This window comes from Physeter macrocephalus, unplaced genomic scaffold (assembly GCF_002837175.3).
Source record: "Physeter macrocephalus isolate SW-GA unplaced genomic scaffold, ASM283717v5 random_77, whole genome shotgun sequence".
Taxonomy (NCBI): Eukaryota; Metazoa; Chordata; class Mammalia; order Artiodactyla; family Physeteridae; genus Physeter; species Physeter macrocephalus.
The window spans coordinates 4805-29866 of NW_021145363.1; the positions used below are offsets into that span (position 1 = coordinate 4805).

Consider the following 25062-nt stretch of genomic DNA (forward strand, 5'->3'; position numbering starts at 1 on the left):
CTGGGCAGCCCTGTAGTCCCGCGGCCTCCACCTGCCCTCACCCCTCCTTAAGATGGTGGGGACCCGCTTCACCTCGCCGAAGGCGCCCTCCCCACTTGGGCCCTGGCGCTGGGGAGGGCCCGGCCGCTCCGGCAGGACCCCCCAGTGAGGGTGCGCCCCAGCAGCGTCGCGATCGAATGACAGCAACTCTCACGGGCCGCGAGGCCGGCGATCCTGCTCCCAGGGGCCCCTTGCTCAGTGGCAGTAGGTGTCCCCCCAGCCATCGGGGGAGAAATGACCCCAGCTGGTAAGTGGCGATGTTGCCAAGGACAATTTGTAGGATGGGAATTTGTCCACTTGACAAGAGTTAAATTCCCCGTGTGCCAAGCTTCTAGGCAGCGTTTCCTGGGGGCATCCGCACCCAGGGGCCCCTTGCTCAGTGGCAGTAGCGGCGGCGGGGAAAAAGAGCCAGATTAGGCAGTGACCCGCGCTGGGGAAATGTTGACTTTCTGAGACTCCGGTCCACGAATGATGAGCTGTGTGACCTTGAACAAATTACTACATCGGCCCGCTTACCCTGCAAGGATGTGGCGAGAGATAAAAATTAAAAGCGCTATGCAAATTTAAGCTAGTAATACAGGTAATATGAGTGTGTCTAGCCCTTATGCACCACAAAGTTAGCCAGGTCACCCCGTGGAACCACTTTTCCTCCAGACACAATGAGATAATTGCAGACAAGGGAAGAGTTGTTTTACCAGTTAAACATGGTAAAACTCCATGATGAAGCGTCCCTGGCCCCAATGAGCTTTTTTTTTTTTAAATCAAAATTGTGGTAAAAAAAAAAAGATGGGAGCAATATAATTTCTAACAGTAAAGGAAGGCTTAAAAATATAAATCGGTTACATAATAGAATATTATTGACTCAAAATCATGGTTTTTGAAAATTATTTAATGACATGGGAAAATGTGCATAATATATTTCAGAAAGCAAAAATATACAGCATGGCCCCAGTTTACATGTGTGTGTATTTTGTGCCTATAAAAATTATAGCAAGAGGGCTTCCCTGGTGGCGCAGTGGTTGAGAATCCGCCTGCCGATGCGGGGCACACGGGTTCGTGCCCAGGTCCGTGAAGATCCCACATGCGGAGCGGCTAGGCCCGTGAGCCATGGCCGCTGAGCCTGCGCGTCCGGAGCCTGCGCGTCCGGAGCCTGGGCTCCGCAATGGGAGAGGCCACAACAGTGAGAGGCCCGCGTACCGGAAAAAAAAAAAAAATTATGGCAAGAAATATTACTTTTCTGCAGGTGATGGAATGTATTCTTTGCACATTTTCCCAAAATGTCTATGAGCCATTTTTTTTTTTTTTTTTTTTTTTTTGGGGTACGTGGGCCTCTCACTGCTGTGGCCTCTCCCATTGCGGAGCGCAGGCTCCGGACGCGCAGGCTTAGCGGCCATGGCTCACGGGCCCAGCTGCTCCGCATGTGGGATCTTCCCGGACCTGGGCACGAACCCGTGTCCCCTGCATAGGCAGGCGGACTCTCAACCACTGCGCCACCAGGGAAGCCCTGTAGCATTTTTATAATCAGAAATATAAATGCCTTTTTTAAAAAGGAAATGATAATTTTATCTGTCTTGGATTTTTTCATTTTTTATATACAGTAAGAAATAATTTATATACAGTAAAATCCACCCATGTCGTTTATAATGCTGTGAGTTTTAATAAATGCATATAGGCATGTAACCACTGTCACAATCAAATCCTAGGACAGTTCCATCATCCCCCCAAATTCTCTCATGCCCCACCTCATCCCCTGGCAACCACTGACCAGATTTCTGTCCCTATAGTTTGACTTTTCCAGAATGTCATATAAATGGGATCATACAATATGTCACCTCTTGAGTCTGGCTTCTTTCACTCAACATAATACATTTGTATATCATCCATGTCGTTGCATGTATCAATAGTTTATTTCTTCTTGCTGAGTGGTAATCCACTATCTGGATACACCACAGTTTGTTTTTCCATTCCCTGGCTGAAGGACATTTGGGTTGTTTCTAGTTTGGGGCAATTATGAATAAAACTGCTGTAAACATTCATATGCAGGTTTTTGTGTGAACATAAGTTTTCATTTCACTTGGGTAAATACGTAGAAGCTGGATTGTTGGGTTGTATAGTAAGTCTGTGTTTATAAGAAACTGGTCAACTGTTTTCCAACGTGGGCTGTTATCATCTTCGCATTCCTGCCAGCAATGGATGAGCGTTCTGGTTGCTCACAGCGCTTATGTTTAATGATGATAATAACAGCTCACATTTCCTAGCCCTTACTATATGCCAGGCACCATGCTAAGTATACATTGTCTCAATCTACATGGCAGTTCTGAGGTTGGTAGTTATTATCATTATCTGCTATTCACAGATGAGAAAATTGGGATGTAGTTAAAAACTAACGAAAAACGTTCCCAAGGTTCCATAACCAACTCTTCCTGCCATTCATTCATTCATTCAATAAATTTATTGAATGAATAAATGAATGTTCCTGCTGGCAATAGGCACTAGGCCAGGTGCTGAGACTTTAGCAACCAACAAAATAGACCAAGTGCCTGCCTCCACGGAACTATTTCCAGGTATGAAAAGGGTATTCATACAAATAAGCAAAGAATTGTGTTAGGTCTAGTGAAAGACAAGTAAAGCATACTATAAAAGATGATATTGATAGAGTGCTCTGACTGGATTTGGGGGGTCAGGAGAGGCTTCTTTGAGGAAGTGACTTTTAAGCTGAAGCAAAGGGTGGGGTGTGAACAGGAGATGACAGACAAAAGGAACAGTATATGCAAAAGCCACGAAGATAGAAGAAATTGGCCAGGGTGATGGGACTTTCAAAGCCGAGGGGAGAATGGAACAAGAAGAGGCTGAAGAAATTGGCAGTGCCAGATGGTGGAGACTCTTGAAGGTCATTTGAGAGATGGGAAGCCTTTGAAGGATTATAAGCAGAGGAGTGACAGGACCAGCTTCACCAGGCCTGTCATCAGCCCTCGTCCCCTCATTTTTGTTTTCTCTGCTTCCAAGTGGCCCACAATGTCGTGGAGAGTCATGATACCAGGGTGACCATCTCCAATACAAAGTCATGCTGTCCCATTGCTACTGATTGTCCTTTTACAAGTCCCTTGTCAACTCTCCTTGCATTCCTCCTGCAACCCAAACCTTTCCCTATGCTGAAGCTCCCGACTCCCTTCTCCCCCTTCTCCCTATTTCCAGATAAGACAATAATAATGAATATAAGTTTGGGTTTAAGAGAGTTACACAGTACAAAAGTCTAGGAAGATAAAAGAGCAGAGAGATAGGTGGACATCAGGTGAAGAAAACTGCATTAAGTAGTAACAGGCTAGGGCTTCCCTGGTGGCGCAGTGGCTGCGAGTCCGCCTGCCGATGCAGGGGACACGGGTTTGTGCCCCGGTCCGGGAGGATCCCACACGCCGCGGAGCGGCTGGGCCCGTGAGCCATGGCCGCTGGGCCTGCGCGTCCGGAGCCTGTGCTCCGCGAAGGGAGAGGCCACAACAGTGAGAGGCCCGCGTACCGCCAAAAAAAAAAAAAAAAAAAAAAAAAGTAGTAACAGGCTAGACTGTTTATGATAAGCAAAAGAGAGAAATACCTTTAATACAAGGAGGAAGCCTGGAAAGACAGATTATACACTCTTAAGATAAATAAAATACGGAAGTGTACAGATATGAGAAATTTGGGTATGAAAGTAGGAGCATGTGGTATTCTCGCAAATGAGCTGGGCTTTTTAAAATCAATTTCCTGTTATGGAATAGCGTACAACTGATGATGAAGTCATCGTAGAAGACATATTTTCTACCTTGAAATGCCACCAAATGAGGAATAAATTCAGTTTCTGATACTTAAAAATAAAAAATCTTGGAGACCCTGTCCTTTAATCGGTAATGGGAAAAAGATGGAGAAGTAAAGGAGAAAGTACTACAACAGTCTGTAGGGGAGTGTTAGGGTGCATCTCTGAGGATAGCATCAGAATAAATTGGAAAAATAACAGTAACCTTCCAAAGGAGGAATTTTCATAATGTTTCTCTTTGTGCCAGAAAATTGTAAGCATATACAGGTAGGCTGGAAATACTAAGTAATTTTAAAACAGCCTTTGTTAATGAGATCCAGTGAGATCTCTGAATTTCATGTGCCTCTGTCAATTTACTGCTTTTTTCTAACTCTGTTAAAAGGAGTCTCCAATATCCTATTAAATTTGCAACCGGTTTCATTATTTTTGAAGTAGCTGTACTGTAATAAATTGAGTAGACATTGTGCAGAGGATGTTATTTTCTAAGATCGAAACAGTGTCTTTATTCCATTAAGAGGGATCTCCATAATGATCCCAGCTATTCCTTCTCCTGAATAGCTGGGCTTTTTACGAAACTTCTCACAAAAAAAAAAATCACAGAATGTCTGAATTACGTGATCTTTACCCACTAAATGCCAGTAGCATAACCCCTTCCCCCAACATCGTGATAACCAAAAATACCCCCTACAGATTTCCACAATGCCTCCTTATGACCCTCAAGCACAACCACACTTAGATCCTGTTGTCACTATGGGTGGCAAAGGCTCCCAAGCCAACTTATAGTAGAGCCATATAGTTTAATTTCTATATTAAATCTTGCTCAAAATGTCTTTTTGGCGCTTCCTTATGGACTGTTTTAAGTGCATGACTTTTCATGATGACAGGTTCTTTTGTTGTCCTTCATTCCGGAATTTTCTGAACATCCCGGACACCGGCGTTTGTTCTTGACTGACATTCCCATAGTTCTGAATGTTCCCATATCCCAGACACCCAGTTTTGTTTTGATTGGTACTCCGGTTCTCCGTGCATGCCCCCTGATAAAATCTAAAGAGATGATAATCTCCAGCTAGCTTCAGCAGCTCCCCTGTTCCCACAGTGGTAGCTCAGGCAATCAGTCACGCCTATATGCTTTTATTTTATTTATTTATTTGTTTGTTTTATTTTTATTTTTGGCTGCGCTGGGTCTTTGTTGCTGCGCGTGGGCTTTTCTCTGGTTGCGGTGAGTGGGAGCTACTCTTTGTTGCGGTGCGCAGGCTTCTCACTGCGGTGGCTTCTCTTGTCGCGGAGCGCAGGCAATAGGCGTGCGGGCTTCAGTAGTTGTGGCACACGGGCTCAGTAGTTGTGGCTCGCGGGCCCTAGAGTGTAGGCTCAGTAGTTGTGGCGCATGGGCTCAGTTGCTCCACGGCATGTGGGATCTTCCCAGACCAGGGCTTGAACCCGTGTCCCCTGCATTGGCAGGCGGATTCTTAACCACTGCGCCACCAGGGAAGTCCCTCATATGTTATTTCTTAGACTTCTCCATAGTTCTTGACGTAGGTGGGACAGTAGGGTGAGAAGCCAAGGTCAGGCAGCTAAGTGCTGGCCTGCTAAGATGACACCAAAGTCTGTTATGTTCAAGTGTTTTTGCTCTTAATGCCTCTCTAACCTACCTGAGCCAGGTCCTGTTACAACATTACATATAAAAATCAAGGCCATTACTTTTCAACAGCTTATGTGACACTTTCACACTTTAAAAAATGATGACTCCTCAAAAGTATGTTAAATGAATGTCATTTCTTTCTTTCTTTTTTTTTTTTTTTTGGCCATGCTGCACAGCTTGTGGGATCTTAGTTCCCCGACCAGGGATTGAGCCCTGGCCCTTGGCAGTCAGAGCGCAGAGTCCTAACTACTGGACCACCAGGGAAGTCCCTGAATGTCATATTTTAAAAAATATTACCTTTCATATAATTTTCAAGGCAGTGTGCTTTATCAAATTTCTAACTATAGTTTTCAAAACCCTCATACACTTGTACAACACAGGAAAATGTAAAAGTCATTTTTTTGTTGTTGTTGTTGTTGTATGCGGGCCTCCCTCTGCTGTGGCCTCTCCCGTTGCGGAGCACAGGCTCCGGACGCGCAGGCCCAGCGGCCATGGCTCACGGGCCCAGCCGCTCCGCGGCATGTGGGGTCCTCCCAGAGCGGGGCGCGAACCCCGTGCCCCTGTATTTGGCCACACGGCTTGTGGGATCTTAGTTCCCCAACCAGGGATTGAGCCCAGGCCCACAGCAGTGAAAGCCCGAGTCCTAACCACTGGACCACGAGGGAATTCCCTATTTTCTTTTTTTTTTTTTTTTTTTTTTTGTGGTATGCGGGCCTCCCTCTGCCGTGGCCTCTCCCGTTGCGGAGCACAGGCTCCGGACGCGCAGGCCCAGCGGCCATGGCTCACGGGCCCAGCCGCTCCGCGGCATGTGGGATCCTCCCAGACCGGGACGCGAACCCGGTTCCCCTGCATCAGCAGGCGGACGCGCAACCACTGCGCCACCAGGGAAGCCCCTAAAAGTCATTCTTAATTCACCTCACCCCACAGACACAAAACCAACACACGCCCATACACACTTCTCTCCCCACACTGTTAGTCTGGTGTTCCCCTTCCAAACCTTTCTTTGTGTGATTATGTAGCAATATACGTACAAGCACATTTATAGTTTTTTTTTAAACTGTAAGTTACGTCTCACTGTACTTATTGTTGTGATTTGTTCTTTCCCCTTTAAATTTCCAGTATGTTCTGGAGATCTTTCTCTGTATTTTGGTCTATCTCTCCTTTTAGAGGCTATGTAGCATTCCATAGTTTGATCATACCATAAAATATCTTATGTCAGACGGTCTCCCACTTGACTTACGATAGTTCAGTTGACAATTTTTCAACTTTACGATAACGCGAAAGCAATACGTATTCAGTAGAAACCATACTTCGAATTTCGCATTTTGATCTTTTCCCGGGCTAGCAGTGTGCTGGGTGAATACACCCCCTTGCGATGCTGGGCAGGGGCGGCGAGCTGCAGCTCCCTATCAGCGAGGCAATCGAGGGTAAACAACCGGTACACCTACCCGTTCTGTTTTTCACTTTCAGTACAGTACTCAATAAATTGCATGAGATGTTCAACACTTTATTATAAAATAAGCTTTGTGTTAGATGATTTTGCCCAAATGTAGGCTAACGTATGTGTTCTGAGCACTTTTAATTAAGATGGGCTAGGCTCAGCTATGTCGTTCAGTAGGTTGGGTGTATTAAATGCATCTTCCACTTAACGATATTTTCAACTTACCATGAGTTTATCAGGACATAACACCACCATAAGCTGAGGAAGATCTGCATTCCACTACTGGATATTTAGATCATTCCTAATTTTTCTTCGCTATTACAAGCAATGCTGAATCCTTGCAATACATATTTATACTCCCATCAGCACTGAAAAGTGTCGATAACCCTCATATCTTTCTGTACACTGGAAATTATCAGTCTTGTAAATATTTACTTGCACATATTCTCTAATTCACATAAGCTTTATTATTTATTTATTTGGCTGCGTGGGGTCTTAGTTGCGGCACGCAGGATCGTTGTTGCTGCGTGTGGGATCTTTAGTCGCAGCACATGAACTCTTAGTTGCGGCATGTGGGTTCTAGTTCCCTGACGAGGGATCAAACCCAGGCCCCCTGCATTGGGAGTGCAGAGTCTTAGCCACTGGACCACCAGGGAAGTCCCACGTAAGTTTTAGAAAGAGCTTATGGAGTCCATTAAAAACACGCTGGGATTTTGACTGGAATTGTATTGAATTTAGAGATCAATTTGGGGAAAGTTGACATGTTTACAATATTGAATTTTTAGGCCACGCTCTCCATTCATTTAGGTTTTTATGTCTTTCAGTAAAGGTTTGTGGCTTTCTTCATATTGCATATTTCTTGCATATTTCTTGTTAGGTCTAAAACTAGTGATTTTATAAATTACGAAAAAAATTGTAAATGGTCCTCTTTTTCTATTACCATTTCTAATTGTTATTTGTTGGCTTATAGAAAAGCCATTTATTTTTGTATGTCAATTTTGTATCCAGCCACCTTACCTCAACTGTTTTATTCTATATTTCAGTTGATTTTCTTATTTTTTCTTGATAAATTACCAAATTGTTTGAAAAACAGTGATAGTTGTTTCTCTCCCTTTTCAATGTTAAAATCTTTTTTGAAGACTAATGTGTGTGCTGCTGTATTGGCCAGGACCACAATAGTAGATGTTAAACAGCAGCAGATTGAGTGGACATGGTATTTACTATTTAAACAGGAGAAGAAAACATATAAGGACAAAGCAATCAAGCCACAGATACTGCATAAGGAAACAATGGATTTATAACACATAAAAGAAGGAAAGTGGCAGACTCTTGACTACCAAGTGCTCCCTGCCCTTCATCTTATACTAATATTTAAAACCTTCTAAATCCTTCTAAGACCTCTGCTAGGCAGCTCCATCATGTTACCTGGCAACGTGGGAGTTTGCTCTGTCTGCAGAGCAAATGTATTTCAGCCTGGCTCTTACCTCTACAGTTCATTCAGTCTTTAGACTGACCATTCATAGTTCATGAGGTCAGTCACGGACAAGTGTGACACTCAGGTGCCACATAAGCATGCGCTAGGATGCTTGGGGCTGAGGTTCTTTTTTTTTTTAACATCTTTATTGGAGTATAATTGCTTTACAATGGTGTGTTAGTTTCTGCTTTATAACAAAGTGAATCAGCTATACATATACATATATCCCCATATCTCTTCCCTCTTACGTCTCCCTCCCATACTCCCTATTCCACCCCTCTAGGTGGTCACAGCTTTCAGCATTTTTATTATGATGTGTCTATAGAACTTTTTGTGTTTATCCTACTTGGGATTCATTTAGCTTCCTGGATTATTGTTTTTCAATAAATATGAGAGATTTTTCAGCCATTATTTCTTCTTTCTGACTTACTTCACTCTGTATGACAGTCTCTAGGTCGATCCACCTCACTACAAATAACTCAGTTCTGTTCCTTTTTATGTCTGAGTAATATTTCATTGCAGCTGTATTTACAATAGCCAGGACATGGAAGCAACCTAAGTGTCCATCAACAGATGAATGGATAAAGAAGATGTGGCACATATATACAATGGGGCTGAGGTTCTTGTTGCTATATATAATGAAGATTCCTTCCCCAAATAGACTTTTTGTTTGTTTGTTTTTGTTGTTGTTGTTGTTTTTGCGGTACACGGGCCTCTCACTGTTGTGGCCTCTCCCGTTGCGGAGCACAGGCTCCGGACGCGCAGGCTCAGCGGCCATGGCTCACGGGCCCAGCCGCTCCGCGGCATGTGGGATCTTCCCGGACCGGGGCACGAACCTGTGTCCCCTGCATCGGCAGGTGGACTCTCAACCACTGCGCCACCAGGGAAGTCCTGTGTCATATTTTAGATTCCACATACAAGTGATGTTGTATGGTATTTTCCTTTCTGTTTCTGACTTCACTTAGTATGGTAATCTCTACATCCATTCATGTTGCTGCAAATGGCACTATTTCATTCTTTTTTATGACTGAGTAGTATTCCACTGTATATACGTACCACATCTTCTTTATCCATTCATCTGTAGATGAACATTTACGTTGTTTCCATGCCTTGGCTATTGTGAATAGTGCTGCTGTGAACATAGGGGTGCATGTATCTTTTTGAATGCTAGTTCTTAGTTTCCGGCATTTAAGTTTTCACCTACAATCTTGCTGAGCTGTAATTAACTCTTGGCGTTGAGATTGACTGTGCATGGCACAAGACACTACAGACTTAGCTTCACAGGAATGCTTTTCCTTCATTCATTTCTTAAGTACCAAGCGCCTACATAGCTGTAGTTTACTACACAGGTTAATAGAGCTCAGCCTATGAAAAGAAAAAACTAGATACTTAAATAGGAGCTTGGGTTGCTATAGATATTGCGATGCCACTTTAAAAACAGAAACTGAGAGTACTAGTAAGGATGAGAATCTTAATATTTTTAAGGACAAAGTCACCAGAAAGGATGAAGGCATTGTTAATGTTTGTGTACCAAGATGTGTCTATGAACAAACCTGCTCTCACCCCAAGAATTCCTTTCAAAACCAGTGAAAACCCACTTTGAAAGATAATCTACAATAATTCAAATATCAAATCACTTCTGACTTATTAAAAATGAGGTTTGTGAAAATGCTTATGATAAGTCAAATATTAATATTCAAAATTAATTTAAAGGGACTTCTCTGGTGGTGCAGTGGTTAAGAATCCACCTGCGAATGCAGGGGACTCAGGTTTGAGCCCTGGTCCGGGAAGATCCCATATGCCACAGAGCAACTAAGCCCGTGCGCCACAACTGAGCCTGCGCTCTAGAGCCTGCAAGCCACAACCACTGCGCCCACGTGCCACAACGACTGAAGCCCGCATGCCTAGAGCCCGTGCTCCGCAACAAGAGAAGCTACCGCAATGAGAAGTCTGCACACCACAACAAAGAGTAGTCCCTGCTCACCGCAACTAGAGAGAGCCCAGGAGCAGTGACGAAGACCTAACACAGCCAAAAGTAAATAAATAAATAAATTTTTAAAAATTAATTTAAAGCATGATCTCAATGAAATATATAATAAATGCATATAAAGAAGACTGGGAAGAATTTGACTAAAATGTTAATAATCTGAGAGTAATATCTCTCAGTGGTGGCATTATTTATGATTATTATTTTCCATATTGCACAGGTTTTACTTTTTAAAGTATTACTTTTATGACCAAAAAACTAAAAAAAAAGGAAGAAATCATATGAGTTAAGTAAAGTAAGCAAAATCAACCTTTTATGGAATTACTTATGAGACACGAAGACACTGAAAATTGTTGACCTGATGATTTAGGAAGGCAGCTGAATTTGTTCACAGCAATTTGCTGGTTCTAACTCATTTCAAAGGTAATTTCCTTAATGGATCAACGTCCTTGAATACTTTTTAAGCTTGTAGGACTCACTCTCCTTTTAGTTAGGTGTAGCCATCTGCAAACAAGCAAATTTTTGCATTTCTAGCAAAGGAAACGCGTATGTGAAAGGACTTTGAAAAAACATGGAGCAATGCACAAAGGCAAGCACTATATAATCAGCTCTTTGTGTAAATTATGGTTTTTATTGACAGGGATCATTATCACCGTGTACAAAAGCAAAGACTTTCCTGTGGTGTGCAGCTGTGGCCACTGTTTGCAGAAGCCACGTGCTTGGGTGTGCCTGTGCTTCTCGGACTCACAGTTTGCTATTGCAAATAGTCCAGGATAAAACTGAGGAAGCTGCAGTCTGGAAGCTGGCTAAGGCAGGCCTAGGGCATCTTCAACCCAACAGATGTTTATTGAGAAGCTTACCAGCAAGTAACTGTGCTGTGGGGATACCAAGAGAAAGAACAATAATCCCTGGCCTCTGCCCTGAATGTATATATATATATATATATATATATATATATATATATATATATATATATATATTTTTTTTTTTTTTTTTTTTGTCTACGCCAAGTGGCATGTGGGATCTTAGTTCCTGGTCCAGGGATCGAACCTGCGCCCCCTGCAGTGGAAGTGTGGAGTCTTAACCACTGGACCGCCAGGGAAGTCCCTGCCCTGCATATAGTTTACATGTATTTTTGAAAAGATCTCACCTAATTCTCACAGCCACCCTGTGAGTTAGGTAGAGGAACTCCCATTTACAGGGAAGGGTAGGTAGTTTTCTCCATGTCACACAGCTTCTGAGTAGCAGAGCCAAAACGGGCGCTCAGGTCCTCTACTCCTAACCCTGGAGCTGAATGCCATGGCTGCCTCCTGGATAGAGAGGCCCCACCTGCCCATCAGGAGCATTCAGTCTGGAGGGGAAACACAAATGCAGGTATCAGTGAAAGGTGTTGATCAGGTGTTTTTACTGAGTGCAAAGTACAAGAGAAAAAAAAAAGGAAGGCAACTAACTTCCTCCTGGCCACACTCTGAGTCCTCAGAGCAAGCTGCCTCCTTGCCATGCTGTCTGGCTTTTGCTGGTGGTAGCCTGAAGGGAGTGATGTTCCATTAACGGCCGTCACTTTCTTTCTCTTTGTCTGCCTCATTTCATCTTTCTCTACGTCTTACAGCCCTTTTCCTCTTGTTCGCTTGTTGTGAATTCCAATCTCTGGATCCGTATCTCTATGCCTGTTTTCCTGTGTTGAAGGCTGTATCTTGGCCTTTTTATTCCCTGTATCTATCTCAGTCTCTTCCGGTGGATCTTCTTTCTGTGCTGTATCTTTCTCTCCATGTCTCTTCCTATCACTTCATTTCTCCTTTTCTCCTGGTTCCTGCTCTGTTTCTGCTTCACCTGTCCCTAATGCAGAAAGGAAGTGAGGTTCTAAACAAAATAATTTTCATTTCAGAAGTGTTTCATTTTCTCTGTTATGACTTTTAAAGTAGATGAGTGGATGGAGACCTCCAAGTTCTCTTTCGGTTCAGATGCTCAATGTGAAGATGTTTCATGTGTGAATCTCAACCTTTTTTCCGAAAGATGCAAGGTAGCAGCCCACACATCACATATCTTAATGATATTCACTTGGGTATTCTCAAAGCATTCTACAAGTAAATATGGAATTTTCAATTTAAGGTTGGATAAACCAGGGAGCAGACATGGGGAGAGTCGCGTATCTTATCCCCTAATGGTATCCAGATTGGGATCTAAAGGAATGGAAGAGATGGGGACCAAAAAACAGGATCATATACCTCAGTGGCAGAAGAAACCACCTAGAAATCCCGCCACAGCCCTCCGAAACTGGGAGCTTTACTGATTCCCATTCAAGGGGTGTAACTCTGACTTGGTAAATACGTCTGAACATCCAGTAGCCCAAGCTCACGCCTGAAACCCACAAAGGAAGCATAATCAAAACCTCCTTAAACCCCAACCCTACAGCATGAAGTAGTTGAACTCACCCGGCAACGTGAATCAGGAGTCCAGGGTCCTAACTGGAGACTTGCCACTTCGTAGGGTGGCAATTCAGTTTACCATTTGCATCCAAGTCTCCTTATCTATAAAATGAAAATAATATGTTCACCTACCTCACTGGGTTATTTTGAGAACCAAGTGAGATAATATACGTAAAGTGCTTTGAAAAATTATAAAGTTATATATCAATATAAAATGGTGTTAATAATAGCAGCATCAGAGCCCATAAACTCCACCCCACACGTTTATATTTGTGGGTAAACAATTAGGAACAGTGGTTATTAATCAGAAACTACATTGTGAAAAAGAATTGTGTACTCTCTCCTTGCTTATCAAGTTTGAAAGCAGAATAGTCATTAACCACATTGACCTTGAAGGCAGAAAATACTGAATTCAAATCCCAACTCTGCTACCAGCAGTGTGACCTTAGCAATATTTTAGTTGCTCTGGGTCTCATTTTGCGGACACACACTCACACAGAGTGAGGAGAACAGATTTTTCGTGAGGAACCAATGAGATAACTCATGCAAAATGTTGGATCTAGTACCTGGCACATAGTAAGTGCTCAATAAGCATTAGCTTTAAAAAGTATCAAACATTTCTTGAGCGCTTGCAATGTGCCAGGTATAACTTAGGAAACAAAAGATTCTGGGGTGTTTTTTTTGTTGTTTTTTTTGGTTTTTTCTGGCCGTGCCAAATGGCATGCAGGATCTTAGTTCCCCAACCAGGGATCGAACCCGGGCCTGGCAGTGAGAGCGCCTGGTCCTAACCACTGGACCGCCAGGGAATTCCGACATGGTCCTGTTTCAAGGAAAGCGCATACAAATAAAAAGCAACGTGCTCACTACTCAGATGCAAAGGCAGTTTAGAAAATGAACTTATAAACCTGCCTGGAGAGACAGGTAAATTGAAACCTTCTTGCAGGAGGAAACATTTGACTCAAGACTTCTGAAGGGTGAGTAGAAGTTTGTGTAAAAAAAAGCTTGACGCTTTTTGACTTTATCGTTTGCCCACTTGAAAAGCCAGGGCTCACTTTATGCTTGTTGCCCTTCTGGTGATTCAACCTAAACATTCTGGTGACTTCATGAGCATGGTGTTGGAAACTGATTTTACTGGTTATTTTCTATGCATGAAACATCCGTTGTTTTGTTTTCATTTCATAGACTCCTTAAGAGCTGTACAAATGACTTCTTGCATAGGGAGAAGCTTGATTCCCATCACTGAAAAGTATTGGCATCCTTGATGCATGTTGCTGATCCCTTTAAGAAGAGAAGGCAGGGAGGACTTGTGACCACTTGTCCCTCTCTGGAAAAGCTGGAGCTGGAGGTGACTGGGATAAACGGGTAGGGAGTAGAAATTGCAATGCAGAAGGATTTGTTGTTCTGGAGAGAATGCAAGATAGCTGTCCTTTACCCACATGCAAATGTGAATGTACAGAAAGCTTTTTATTTGCCAGATATCTTGCTACCAAATTGAAGTATCTTTCTTATTTCACCAAGGGTGTTACCGGTGAATTTGGGAGTTAGAGATGTTGCCCTAAGTGGAAGAAATATCAGACTTTTCTTTGGGTTTTCTGCTTCCTTAATGTTGCTTCCTAAATCCGTCACCTTAACTACATATACGAAGACGTTAAAAGCCGTGTTTACATCGGCTTCTACACCAGCAACTGCCATGTTAGAGAAATTTAATTGACATCTAAAGAAATAATGTTACCTTATAAAAGTCGTAGAATCTTAAGAATTTTGAGCTGGAAGAACCTAAGAGAACTTGTAATTCAGCTTCTTCATTTCACAAGTGAGGAAACTGGTCCAGGGAGGCTGAGCCCAGCTGTTCCAAAGTACTCTTATGGGGCTTTGGTTAGCATTTTGCATGATGGTGATTTGAACAGACCCACAGTACCTTTCAATTGCTGTAGACATAAATGAACTGTCTTTCCCCTCACATTTGTAAGCTGAGGAAGATACAGACCAAAGTAAAACTCTGGCAAGTCCCAAGAGAAGAGAAGCCGGTAATACTGAAGTTACTGTATTGGTGCCACGTGACTGGTGCTGAGTGAAAATGATCTGATTCCGCCCACCCACGTTCAGGGCATTTGGCCCGAGAACTTTGAAGTAAGGACGACGCTGTCAACAACAACAACAACGAAACAGTCACCAAGACGGGGCAGCATCTTGACCCAAAGCCTAGAGACGGTACCGCAGTACCACGGAAAGTCTGCAGCCGTGAGATTCCACCTCGATGTGTGGCTTGAGAGAGGAACTACTGGATCGATGCTCCTCTGGAGACATTTCGGCGGTTGGCAGGACGTGGAAAAGCTATCTCTGGCCGGCAGAAAGACCATTTCCTTAAGCCTCCCACTTGGAAACGAGAGTGCTTCATAGATAAGTCCGGCGGCCAGACGGCCTCAAGCCCACCCGCCCTCTCCTTCCTTGCCGGGAGCGACGCTCACCGGCCTGTTCGCGCCGGGCCACGCCCCTGCCCCAGGGGCTCACCCCACCCTGCTGGTCGGGGGTCTAGACCCGGAGCCTTTTCCTACCTGGCCCTCTCGGGGCCTCCCCCACCCGCCCGCCTCGCCCGGTGGGCAGGTGCGGGGCAGTTCGTCAGCCAGGCGGGTCCCCGAGGGAGGGGGAGGCGTCCGCGGTGACGGAACAGAAGCCCCGAGAGCCTCGGCGCTTCCTCCACGGCCTCGGCGCGGCGGCGGCCACTCGCCCGCCGCTGGTCGGGGGCGCAGCGTCCACTCACTCGGGGCCCGGCGGGCAGCAGCTCCCGCTGCCGCCTACTCGCCGGCCGGGAGACCAGGGGAAGCCTCGGGGCCCAGGGGCGGTGGCGGCGAGACCCCGCCCCACCCGGCCAGCCCGCTCCTATCGCGGTCCGCGGCCTGGTCACGCGGGGAGTGGCGCCGCGGGCTCGGGACCAGCGCCCGGCGGCTGCCGGAGTCGCGGTGGGCCGGGGCCGGGGGGCGGAGGGCGGAGGGTAGAAATAAGGGCGGGCGGGCCGCGTCAGTCCCGGAGCCGCGCGCGCGGAGCCGACCGAGCCACGCCGAGGGCGCCGAGCTAGGCGGCCGAGCCGGAGCACCCATGCTGCTGCCGCTGGCCTTGGGCTCGCTCTTCTTCCCGGGGCTCTTCGGGCTCTGCACTTGGGGGCTGCGGCGCGCGCGGCCCGCCTGGACCCACAACGACTGCGTGCTGATCAGCACCAGGTACGGGGCGAGGCCGCGCCGCCGCCCGACCACGCGCCCCGGCTGCGCCCGCCCAACGCCGAGCCCAGGGCGGAAAAGGGGGGCGACAGGAAGCGAGGGGGCCGCCTCCCGGGTCCTCGCCCAGTCCACGGCGCGGGCCGGAGCGCTCCGAGGAGCCTGTGCAGCCTGCCCCGGGAGGGAGGGAGGGAGGGAGGCGGAGGAGGGTGGAGCGGGAGCAGGCTGGAGGGTGGGGGGCTGCCCACGCTGATGAGGACCGGGAGGGACGTCTCCCCGCTGCTGACATCTGCCAGCTGCTTTGGGAGTCGGGAGCGCGGCGGCGGACCTACCGTTTTCCTCGGCGCCCTGGCGGCCTGGGGAAGTCAGGTTGAAGAGTTCTGGCTTCATGCTGTCCATGGGACTGGACTGAGCACGCTTCCCGTCCCCCCTCCCCCCTTTTCTCTTTTCTGTCGCATGTTAGGCTGGTTTCTTCAGTGCAGGCTGTGCTGGCCACCGGGTCTGGGATCATCATCATCCGCTCCTGTACCCACGTGATCACCGACAGGTAACATCCAATGCCAGGTGAAAGCTACACGGATCACGGCGCTGGACTTTTTCGAAGCTTCCTTATTTGAGTGGCTCACAGGTCCTAGTTCTTTATCAGCATGTGCCGTCAGGCAGCTGATTAATGGGTGAAACTTGGGCACCATAACTAGTTCCCTCCTCTCCTCACCTCCTTCAGCATCGCCAGCTTAGGAGAAAGTAAACTGAAGAAATGCTAGAGCATGACAGAGCCTGAGTCTGATTTAAGGTGGCGTGTTAGAGGACAGTGTGGTCCAACGATCCAGGTTCTTTATGCGACAGATAAATGTGAAAATTATTCAAAAGTGGAAGTATGGCTTTTGGTTCTTTAAAATGATCTCCCTGGGGTTCTGCTGTGGAGCATTCATTGGCCAAGATAGGATGTGTGGTTAGCAGAGCCCTGCTATGGAAAGGAACAAATCCACCACCCCCTTCCTTACCAATGCTGCTCTTGTCTTTCCTCTGAAAGATGAAGGTGATGAAGAGTTTTCTGGAGCTTTCAGAAAACTGACTCGAATGGGTGTGAAAGTTCAGTCCACAGGCAGGACAGGAAATGTGCATTCAGCGACCAGGCTGGTCTACTTTGTATAGTATTTAGACCTGGGTAACAGTGGTGTGCCCCCCAGCCCATTTCAGAGCCATCCTTTTCACTTGTCTTCCTAGAATCACCCGTTCCTCCTCGCAGTTAAGTTGAAGAGCAATTGTCATATGTGCAGGGAAAGTTAATAGCCTTTCCTGATCCCTTTCTCATGTTGACTCTATTACGTGTCCTGGTTTTCACCTGTTGGGAATGGAATGGGACGGGAGCCTGAGAGGGGCATCTATCTCACTGTGGCCTGCAAATTTAGTGCCTGGCTCTTATTTGGGATTAACCCTGCCATCACGATTTTCGTGCTTTTCTTTTGCCTTTTTTTTTTTTTTTTTTTTTTAGAGGAAACCAGTTATTGGCGATGAATTGTAGATGCTGAGAGAAGAATGTAGGTCAAGTGACTTTGATTGCATACACCAAAGACTAACAGCATTTTCTCAGCTGGGTTCAATTTTTATTTTAATTGCGCATTTCCTAATGGTGCAGCAAGCTCCCTCAATGCCCCCAGTTTGTCAGGTCAAACTTGAAACCTGCCTCCTTTGCAGAGATTAAGCTAAGACAAATGCAGCCCCACGGCACTTGAGGGCAAGCAGCAGGCAGCTGCTACACATTTCAGGAAGAGATCTGCACCCAATTAACTTTCAGTTCTGTAGCACGGTTGTGTTCTCCCCTCAGAAGCCATGTGTCTTAGTGGCTTGAGCATGGTAGCAAATCTCAGTTTGGCTTTTAGGGTCCTCCTTTTGTATATCTTTATGCCTTAGATTCATCCTCTACTTGCAAAATAGAGACAGACACCACCTTCTGTGCCCTCAACTTACATGGATGCACAAGGATGCTCTAAAGGCACCTAATCATCTGAAAAAAAAAAAAAAAAAAGCCTTTTGGGGTTCATAGTCTGTACATCCAAATATTTTTCTGTTCTATGTCCTTTTGGGCCTTCATATAGAATGTCTGTAGGTAGGAGGGGGTGTCTATGAATCTTCCCAAATTATCTGCAGGGTGTGATGCGGGGCCAGGGGTTTCATCAGCTCCTTAAAGAGACCCACATCCCTACAAGGGCTGAGAGTCACACAGCTCTGGACAATTGCTTCCATTTTTTTTTTTTTTTTTTTTTTTTTTTTTTGGCCACACCGCTGTCTTGGGGGATCTTAGCACTTACATTTAAGTAAGTGCTGATACTTTTTACATTTAAAAGGACTCTCAATGGGAACTGAGAGGAACCTGGCGGTCCAGTGGTTAGGACTCCATTCTGACTGCCAAGGACCTGGGTTCAATCCCTGCTGGGAACTAAGATCCCTAAGATCCCACAAGCTGCGTGGTGTGGCCAAAAATAATAATAATAAAAGTACTCTCATACGTTTAACTTTCTAATCTTCACAATAACTTCATCAGGAAAGTAAGACAAGGATTATTATCTTTTTTTTTTTTTTAATTATCTTCATTTTATAAAAAGTTAAGGTCCAGGCTAGTGCTAGCTAAGATTATAATCCAGATCGCTTGCTGGTAAGTCTTCAAGGAATTCAACTAACAGCCACAATTTCACATCTTACTGAATTGGTACTGTGTGCAAAATTTTAAAACCCTAGGCTCCACTCAAGGGGAGAGGTCAGTTATATTTCAGATGAGTTTTTAATAGCTCTTCATAGTTGTTTTACTTTGGAATTGCTTCAAGAAAGCGATGGAGACCACAGATGGGCAGTAGAATAAATATTGCATCTTTTTGCCTCATTGGAACTTGGCTAATTAATTTACCTGAATGTATATTAAGTTTGCCATTACTTGTTTGCCTGTTTCACTGCTTACTCATTATTTAGTTTTGCTGTGGTAAGTGTGGAATCATTCAGGAACAGAAATGTGAATGGCACTCTATATTCCCAATGTTGCAGTTCAGTGGACTGGCTCCTTAGGTTAAATGAAGACAAGGTTAAAAATACAGATTTGAGGTCCTGGGCACACCATGTGTAGTCTCTGAGGCGTGGAGCCCTTTATAAGCACTGCAGGCGATTCTGATGTTCAGGTAGTTTGAGAACCATAAAACTAAACGGTTTCTTCTACCTAACACATGGGCGCTTGATAAAACTTTGCTGACTTAGTCTCATCCTTCCCAGGATAGTACATAATTTCAATGTAGATTTTTTTTTTCAGGTATATTTTCTGTCGAGTGACTATTTGGGGAACAAAATTTTGGAAATTGTGGAGACTTCCCTTCTAATCTGCTCTGGGACAGTGATAAACTATCATTTTGACTCAGCAAATACTGATTCAACCCCTTTGGACAAGTAAATGGGAACACTGTCTTTTGTCCTAGCTTCTCTTTTGGTATCTATCTACTGTAAGGTAGTCCTTAAGCTCTGGGCTCGTTTCCAGAGATATTTTTCTTAATGAGTGAAACTGGGTTTAGCCATAGTATTGTAAAGAAAGTGGCCAGGGTTACTTCCTGCAAACTCCCTAGCGTGGGGTTGCAAACAGATGCAAGAGTAATGTCCCAACTATTGAGCAACTGAGTCGAGTTAAACTGGAAATGCTGGGTTTGGGATTTGGGTCACTTTCCAAGCCTGTTTCTTGGTGGGTCAGTTGAATCACTGGTAGAGATATCTGAATCAAAGTCAGCCTATATCACAAAGTACCAGAAAACCCACTACCAATGAGTAGCTAAACCAGGCAAATAGTGACGGCAAGTCACTGAAACACATGGTGCCGAGTGAATCCTTGCTTTCTACCTTTGACACTTATGAGTTTGCCCTGTAATTCAGAGAAAGTTGTTCACTCTCCTTATTTGTCAGCTTCAGCATGTTCACTGTAAAGTATCTGGAGTAAAAGCAGCTGAGTGAGTACAAAGCTGATGCAGATGTGTTTAAGAAGAGGCTGGCTGTGAGCCTTCATAACTGATATCCATAATTACTTCTTGGACCATCCATATGCTTTCTTTCAGGCACTGGCTTGCCCGAGAGTATGTCTGGTTTTTGATTCCATACATGATCTATGACTCCTACGCCATGTACCTCTGTGAATGGTACCGAACCGGGGACCAGAGCAGCAGACACTCCCTCACCATTTTTCGAAACTTCCTCCGTAAAAACCGCCTCATGATCACGCACCACGCAGTTATTCTGTTCGTCCTTGTGCCGGTCGCACAGGTAACGGCCTCCCAGCACAGGCACCAGTAGGTTCAGCCACTCGTTTCTCGTGTTGAACTGGGTGTCCCAACCGTCAGACTGCCCCCTTTTCTTCCCCTTTCCTGCTGCCCCCACTGCCCTCCTGCCAGCTGCTGCCACAGTGTAGAAAGGAATGAAATCTGAAATGTCTGTGATCCTCTTTACTGGCGATCCCCCCAGCCCTCTGTGATACCCGAGCATTTGTCAAAGGTTCTGCCTTTAGTTCATACGATATAAAACCAATATATAATACAAAACAACATAAAAATTGTTTTAAAGAAATGAGAGTAGCTCCATCAACTGGTTATTTGCTCTGATAGTGCCCAGAGAGGGCTGTCTGCATTACTTTGATGTCACAAAAGCACAGACTCTCAAAGCAAATAGCCTCATCATTCCTCCCCAGATCCATTTTTTCCCATTAAAAAAACTCACCCAACAAGGAAGAGAAATGGGAATGCAGAGGGGAGACTAGTAATTCCCAAGTGCCTACCAGGTGACAGGTGCTTGATTTAAAAACTTGTAGCTTGGGGACTTCCCTGGGGGTCCAGTGGTTAGGACTTCACCTTCCAACGCAGGAGGTGCGGGTTCAATCCCTGGTCGGGGAGCTAAGATCCCACGTGCGTCACGGCCAAAAACCCAAAACATCAAACAGAAGCAAAATTGTGACAAATTCAATAAAGACTTTAAAAATGGTCTACATCAAAAAAAAAAATCTTAAAAAAAATTGGTTGCTTTCTAATAATCATTAGAAATAATTAGAAATGATAATTAGAAATTATTAGCCCTATACCATAGATGAAGAATCTGGGGCTCTATGAGTTTACGTACCTCACCCGGTAGTACTAAGAGACAGAACCGCTATCCCAATACTGCTTGCTTGCTTCCTTTTTTTGGCTGCGCCTTGTGGCTTCTGGGATCTTAGTTCCCCAGCCAGGGATCGAAGCTGGGCCACAGCAGCAAAAGTGCCGAGTCCTAACCACTCGACCGCCAGGGAATTCCCTATACTGCTTTCTTGAAAGGATAAAAGGAGAGGTAGAGTGCATGACATTCTTTAATAAGTCTCTCTTGATTGTGTTGGGACCCTAACATCAGGCATGGGGCCTGGTGCATATTTCGTGGAACTGAACTGGCTTAAGTGCCCTTGGCGTGACTCAGTTGGATACCCAAAAGTGGGCTGCAGAGTTCCTTTTGGCTGACACTGAAACTCTAGAGAAAGCTCAGCGTGTGATGCGGTTGCCTCTGGACCATGAGGATTCCAAGCGCCATTGCTATGGAGGCTGCACAGTGTGAACTGGTCTGCACTGGCCCGTTGAGCGCTTCCATTTCCCTGCATGGTTGCTCAGAGTTACCCTTTTCAATAGCCCTAGTTAGAATTTTCCTTCCGGTGGTTCCTTAACCTCCATTACTTATTTCCCTTTTTCCTCTTTTCCTCTGCAGAGGCTTAGGGGAGAGCTTGGGGACTTCTTTGTTGGCTGCATCTTCACGGCAGAACTGAGTACTCCGTTTGTGTCGCTGGGCAGAGTTCTGATTCAGGCACGTATGAAAGGAGGGGCAGAGTGCCGAGGGAACAGACTCTGCTTCTCCTTGGTAGATTAGGAGGGTTTGGAGAAACTTCTTTAGTGCTACCAGTAGTGGGGTAGGAGACCCTTGAACAGACGTAAAGGTCAGTTGGTCTTTCGAGCCAGTGGGATTGAAAAATTGTACATTTCATTCAAACTTGATCCAGTTCTTCATATGTATTTTTCCCGGTCACAGAGTTTCTCTAAGCCACCGTTGCTGTGCTCCTGTCAGCTGGGTGGCTTAGATCAAATTTCACATCACTGTTGGAAACAACATGAGGCTCTCTGCATATACAAACACGGCAGGGCTCGATCATCTTTTCTACGCGTGTCGGGAAAGGAGACGCTCGGCCGGTCCGTTGTGGGACTCAGGCTAGTCATTCCCTGAAAGTGACCCTGCGTTCCCCTTCCCTCTTTTGCAGCTAAAGCAGCAGCACACGCTGCTGTACAAGGTGAACGGAATCCTCACGCTGACCACCTTCTTCTTATGTCGGATCCTCCTTTTCCCCTTCATGTACTGGTCCTACGGCCAGCAGCAGGGGCTGAGCCTGCTCCAAGTGCCGTTCCACATTCCTTTCTACTGCAACGTGGCCAACGCCTTCCTCATCGCTCCCCAGATCTACTGGTTCTCTCTGCTGTGCAAGAAGGCAGTCCGGCTCTTTGATGCCCCCCCAGCCAAAAAGGATGGTTAACTGCTCCACGAGTCAGGCAGTGAGGGCGCCTCCTCCACTCGGTATTCCCGTGGACCAAACTGCAGACTGCGCCCTGCGTGGCCGCAGCCTTTTGGGTGCTGACAAGCAGGGGGATTCGAGTGTCTCTAAAGAGTGTTTTCCCATCACCTCCCGCTTCTAACCTGCCCCGTTTGCAAAAGCACTTTTTTCTTAGTAACGACCATTGGATCCCGTCAGACCTCCACTGGCAGCAAGGTGGTTTTAATGCGAAGCCCAAGGACCCTTCCCTGGGTCTTATCTCAAGGGCTCTGGAGGTAGAAGCATGGGGTGTGCAGATAGGTGGACCAAGGTGATAAGGAGCTGGGCACCTGCCTGGTCCTCATGTTGGTGGCTCCCCACCTTTCCAGCCACTCAGGGAGTATCCACACATACTGGGCCAGCAGAAGCAAGTGATGACTTGGTTCTTTTCTTGTGATGTTGGCCTGGGAAAGTCGTTGTGGGTAGGTAGTTTTTTTTATTGTTTACTAGATAACCCGTTGGTCCTTTGCCTCATCCTTTCATCCATGTGCCAACATTGAATCCTCCTGTCTACCGACTTCTGATCAGAAGTCTCACTGGCAGGGTGGGGTAGGTGGCAGGGGTGGGAACCGGCAGCACCTGAGTAGGTAGGAAGGCCAATAGGTCAGCACCTCTGCAGGCTGACTTGGTTAGACCAGTGTCAAACTTGTGAGCTTGCTGTCAACAGTCACAGATACTATTCCCTTTTTAGCATGTCCCTCAAGCCCAGCTTTCCGCATAGCCACACACACAGGATGCTCTTATTAAAAACTATAGGGGTAAAGTGAAATGATGGCCACCGAGCTATTCACTGGGTAACCCCTCTTGGACACCGTCCTTTTCCTATGAAGCAGAACGGACTGCTGTATTCCAAACCATGAGATGTCCCATCTAGACTGCCTCCTGATAAGCCAGAGCTTGTGGTCCAAAGTCTGTTCCTATCTGACTTACTGCCATCTAGCCACAGAAGGCTGGAGAGCAAGAGTGCAAGTCAGTCCTGGCCAAATTATGTTCTGTGGACCGACTCCTTCGCCCACCATTTACAAATAGGATCCTCTGGTGCCAACACTAATTGTTCCTGAACGACAAGGATGGGTTTTAGAAACTGCTACCGTGAAGTTTTTTCCCAAGCAGTAGTGAAAAACTAGATTTTTAAAAGTGCCTTTTAATTCACTGTTGTCTGTGAACTTTTAAAGTGCTGAGTGTGTAACAGTGTCTCAAATTTTGACTATTTCAGTCTTTAATGGGTGCCATTTAAAAAACACAAAATGCTGTAATTTTTTTTTTTACTGTTTTGTTTACTATCAGTATATCTTTATAAATCACCCCTGTGGTGACTAAATTGCACTAATATTTTCCAACTTATTCTCATTTGTGAAATATAGCCATGCCGACTTCTGGTAAGACCTGTCCTGTGACCAACTTGAATGGCTGCCGTGTGCTATTGTTTCTGTTCTGTGTTCTTCTCCGTGTAACTGGCAGAGGTGGGCTGTTGCAGGGGAAGGGGGTGTGAGAATGCCTTCAGCCTCCAGCAGAGCCTAGCTCATACCTCGCTCTAACATGTTTCTGTAATTCACGGTGCCAAGAGTACACTGCAGAGTTCTAGAGTTCGAGCCCAGTGGTCATGTAACTTTAGGCCCTTTCTTTTCTTCCCAGGTGAATCCCAACTAGGAGTCAGGAGGGTGGAAACCCAATTGTAGGCCGCAGACAGAGCCAGCCCACTTTAGGGGGGGTGGGGAGGGAACTTGAATACTGCCTCACTGTGATGGGGGGTATGGAGCTGTCCTTCCTTGCCTCCCAATTAAACACTTCACTAACGAGTCCTCATGGTTCTGGAATATATCCTGGGCACGCATTTGCACACACCATTCCCCGCTCCCACATGTTCTTCAAAACCGTGACAACCGGGACTTCCCTGGTGGTGCAGTGGTTAAGACGCCACGCTCCCAGTGCAGGGGGGCCCGGGTTCGATCCCTGGCCAGGGAACTAGATCCCACACGCATGTCGCAACTGAGTTCGCATGCCGCAACTAAAACAGCCGGCGAGTCGCGACTAAGGAGCCCGTGAGCCACAACTGAGGAGCCCACTTGCCACACTAAGACCCGATAGATAGATAAATAAAACAAACAGAAAAACAAACCAACCCACGACAACCCACCCCAGGCAGGAGATGATTACACCCATCCTTTAAACGCGTCTCTGCTGTGGTTACCAGACAGTATCAGCACAGCCCCTTTGAGATCCACTGAATGGACAGAGTTCACACTGGGGGGCAGAAGTCCTCGATTCAGAAGAGACCCATTTTCCTGAGGTCACTGACCTCCCGCCCACCCAACATTTAACGTTCTTGGTCCGACCCTCTCCTTTTACCCTGGTTGCAGGCCTTGCGGGCACACAAATCACACGGCCAATTGGTAGCAGACAGGAGCCCTTTTCCTAGTTCCTGCCCTTTCCAAGATACC

The 25062-nt window shown here is 46.0% G+C and overlaps 1 protein-coding gene and 1 long non-coding RNA gene across 9 annotated transcripts; one reads left to right on the forward strand and one right to left on the reverse strand.

Moving 5' to 3' along the window:
* On the forward strand, nucleotides 1–23998 carry TLCD3A (TLC domain containing 3A). Of its 5 annotated transcripts, none has more exons than XM_007123556.4 (5): nucleotides 2–286; nucleotides 16469–16552; nucleotides 20091–20295; nucleotides 21751–21846; nucleotides 22295–23998. In XM_007123556.4, exons 1-5 carry the CDS (start codon nucleotides 177–179, stop codon nucleotides 22562–22564), a joined length of 765 nt encoding a protein of 254 aa, XP_007123618.2. In that variant the 5' UTR covers nucleotides 2–176; the 3' UTR covers nucleotides 22565–23998. The 5 variants fall into 5 exon arrangements, with proteins under 5 accessions (XP_023983509.1, XP_007123618.2, XP_023983508.1 ...); XM_024127740.2 differs by lacking the exon at nucleotides 2–286 and adding an exon at nucleotides 15748–16011; XM_024127741.3 differs by lacking the exon at nucleotides 16469–16552 and having other exon boundaries at nucleotides 1–286.
* Nucleotides 11372–15729, reverse strand: LOC102983507 (uncharacterized). Of its 4 annotated transcripts, none has more exons than XR_008616535.1 (3): nucleotides 14526–15729; nucleotides 12800–12895; nucleotides 11372–12445 (listed from the first exon to the last, which is right to left on the reverse strand). It is a non-coding gene; the product is annotated as an uncharacterized lncRNA (long non-coding RNA). The 4 variants fall into 4 exon arrangements; XR_008616534.1 differs by having other exon boundaries at nucleotides 11372–12547; nucleotides 14526–15728; XR_003678196.2 differs by having other exon boundaries at nucleotides 11372–12203; nucleotides 14526–15724.
* Nucleotides 23999–25062: the final 1064 nt, after the last annotated feature.

What these genes read in the sequence shown, in the direction of transcription:
- TLCD3A (XM_024127740.2), top strand. Translation starts at nt 15,890, where the DNA reads ATGCTGCTGCCGCTGGCCTTGGGCTCGCTCTTCTTCCCGGGGCTCTTC. An exon ending in TGCGTGCTGATCAGCACCAG is followed by an intron (nt 16,012 to 16,468) that starts GTACGGGGCGAG and finishes GTCGCATGTTAG; the next exon opens with GCTGGTTTCTTCAGTGCAGG. An exon ending in ACCCACGTGATCACCGACAG is followed by an intron (nt 16,553 to 20,090) that starts GTAACATCCAAT and finishes GCTTTCTTTCAG; the next exon opens with GCACTGGCTTGCCCGAGAGT.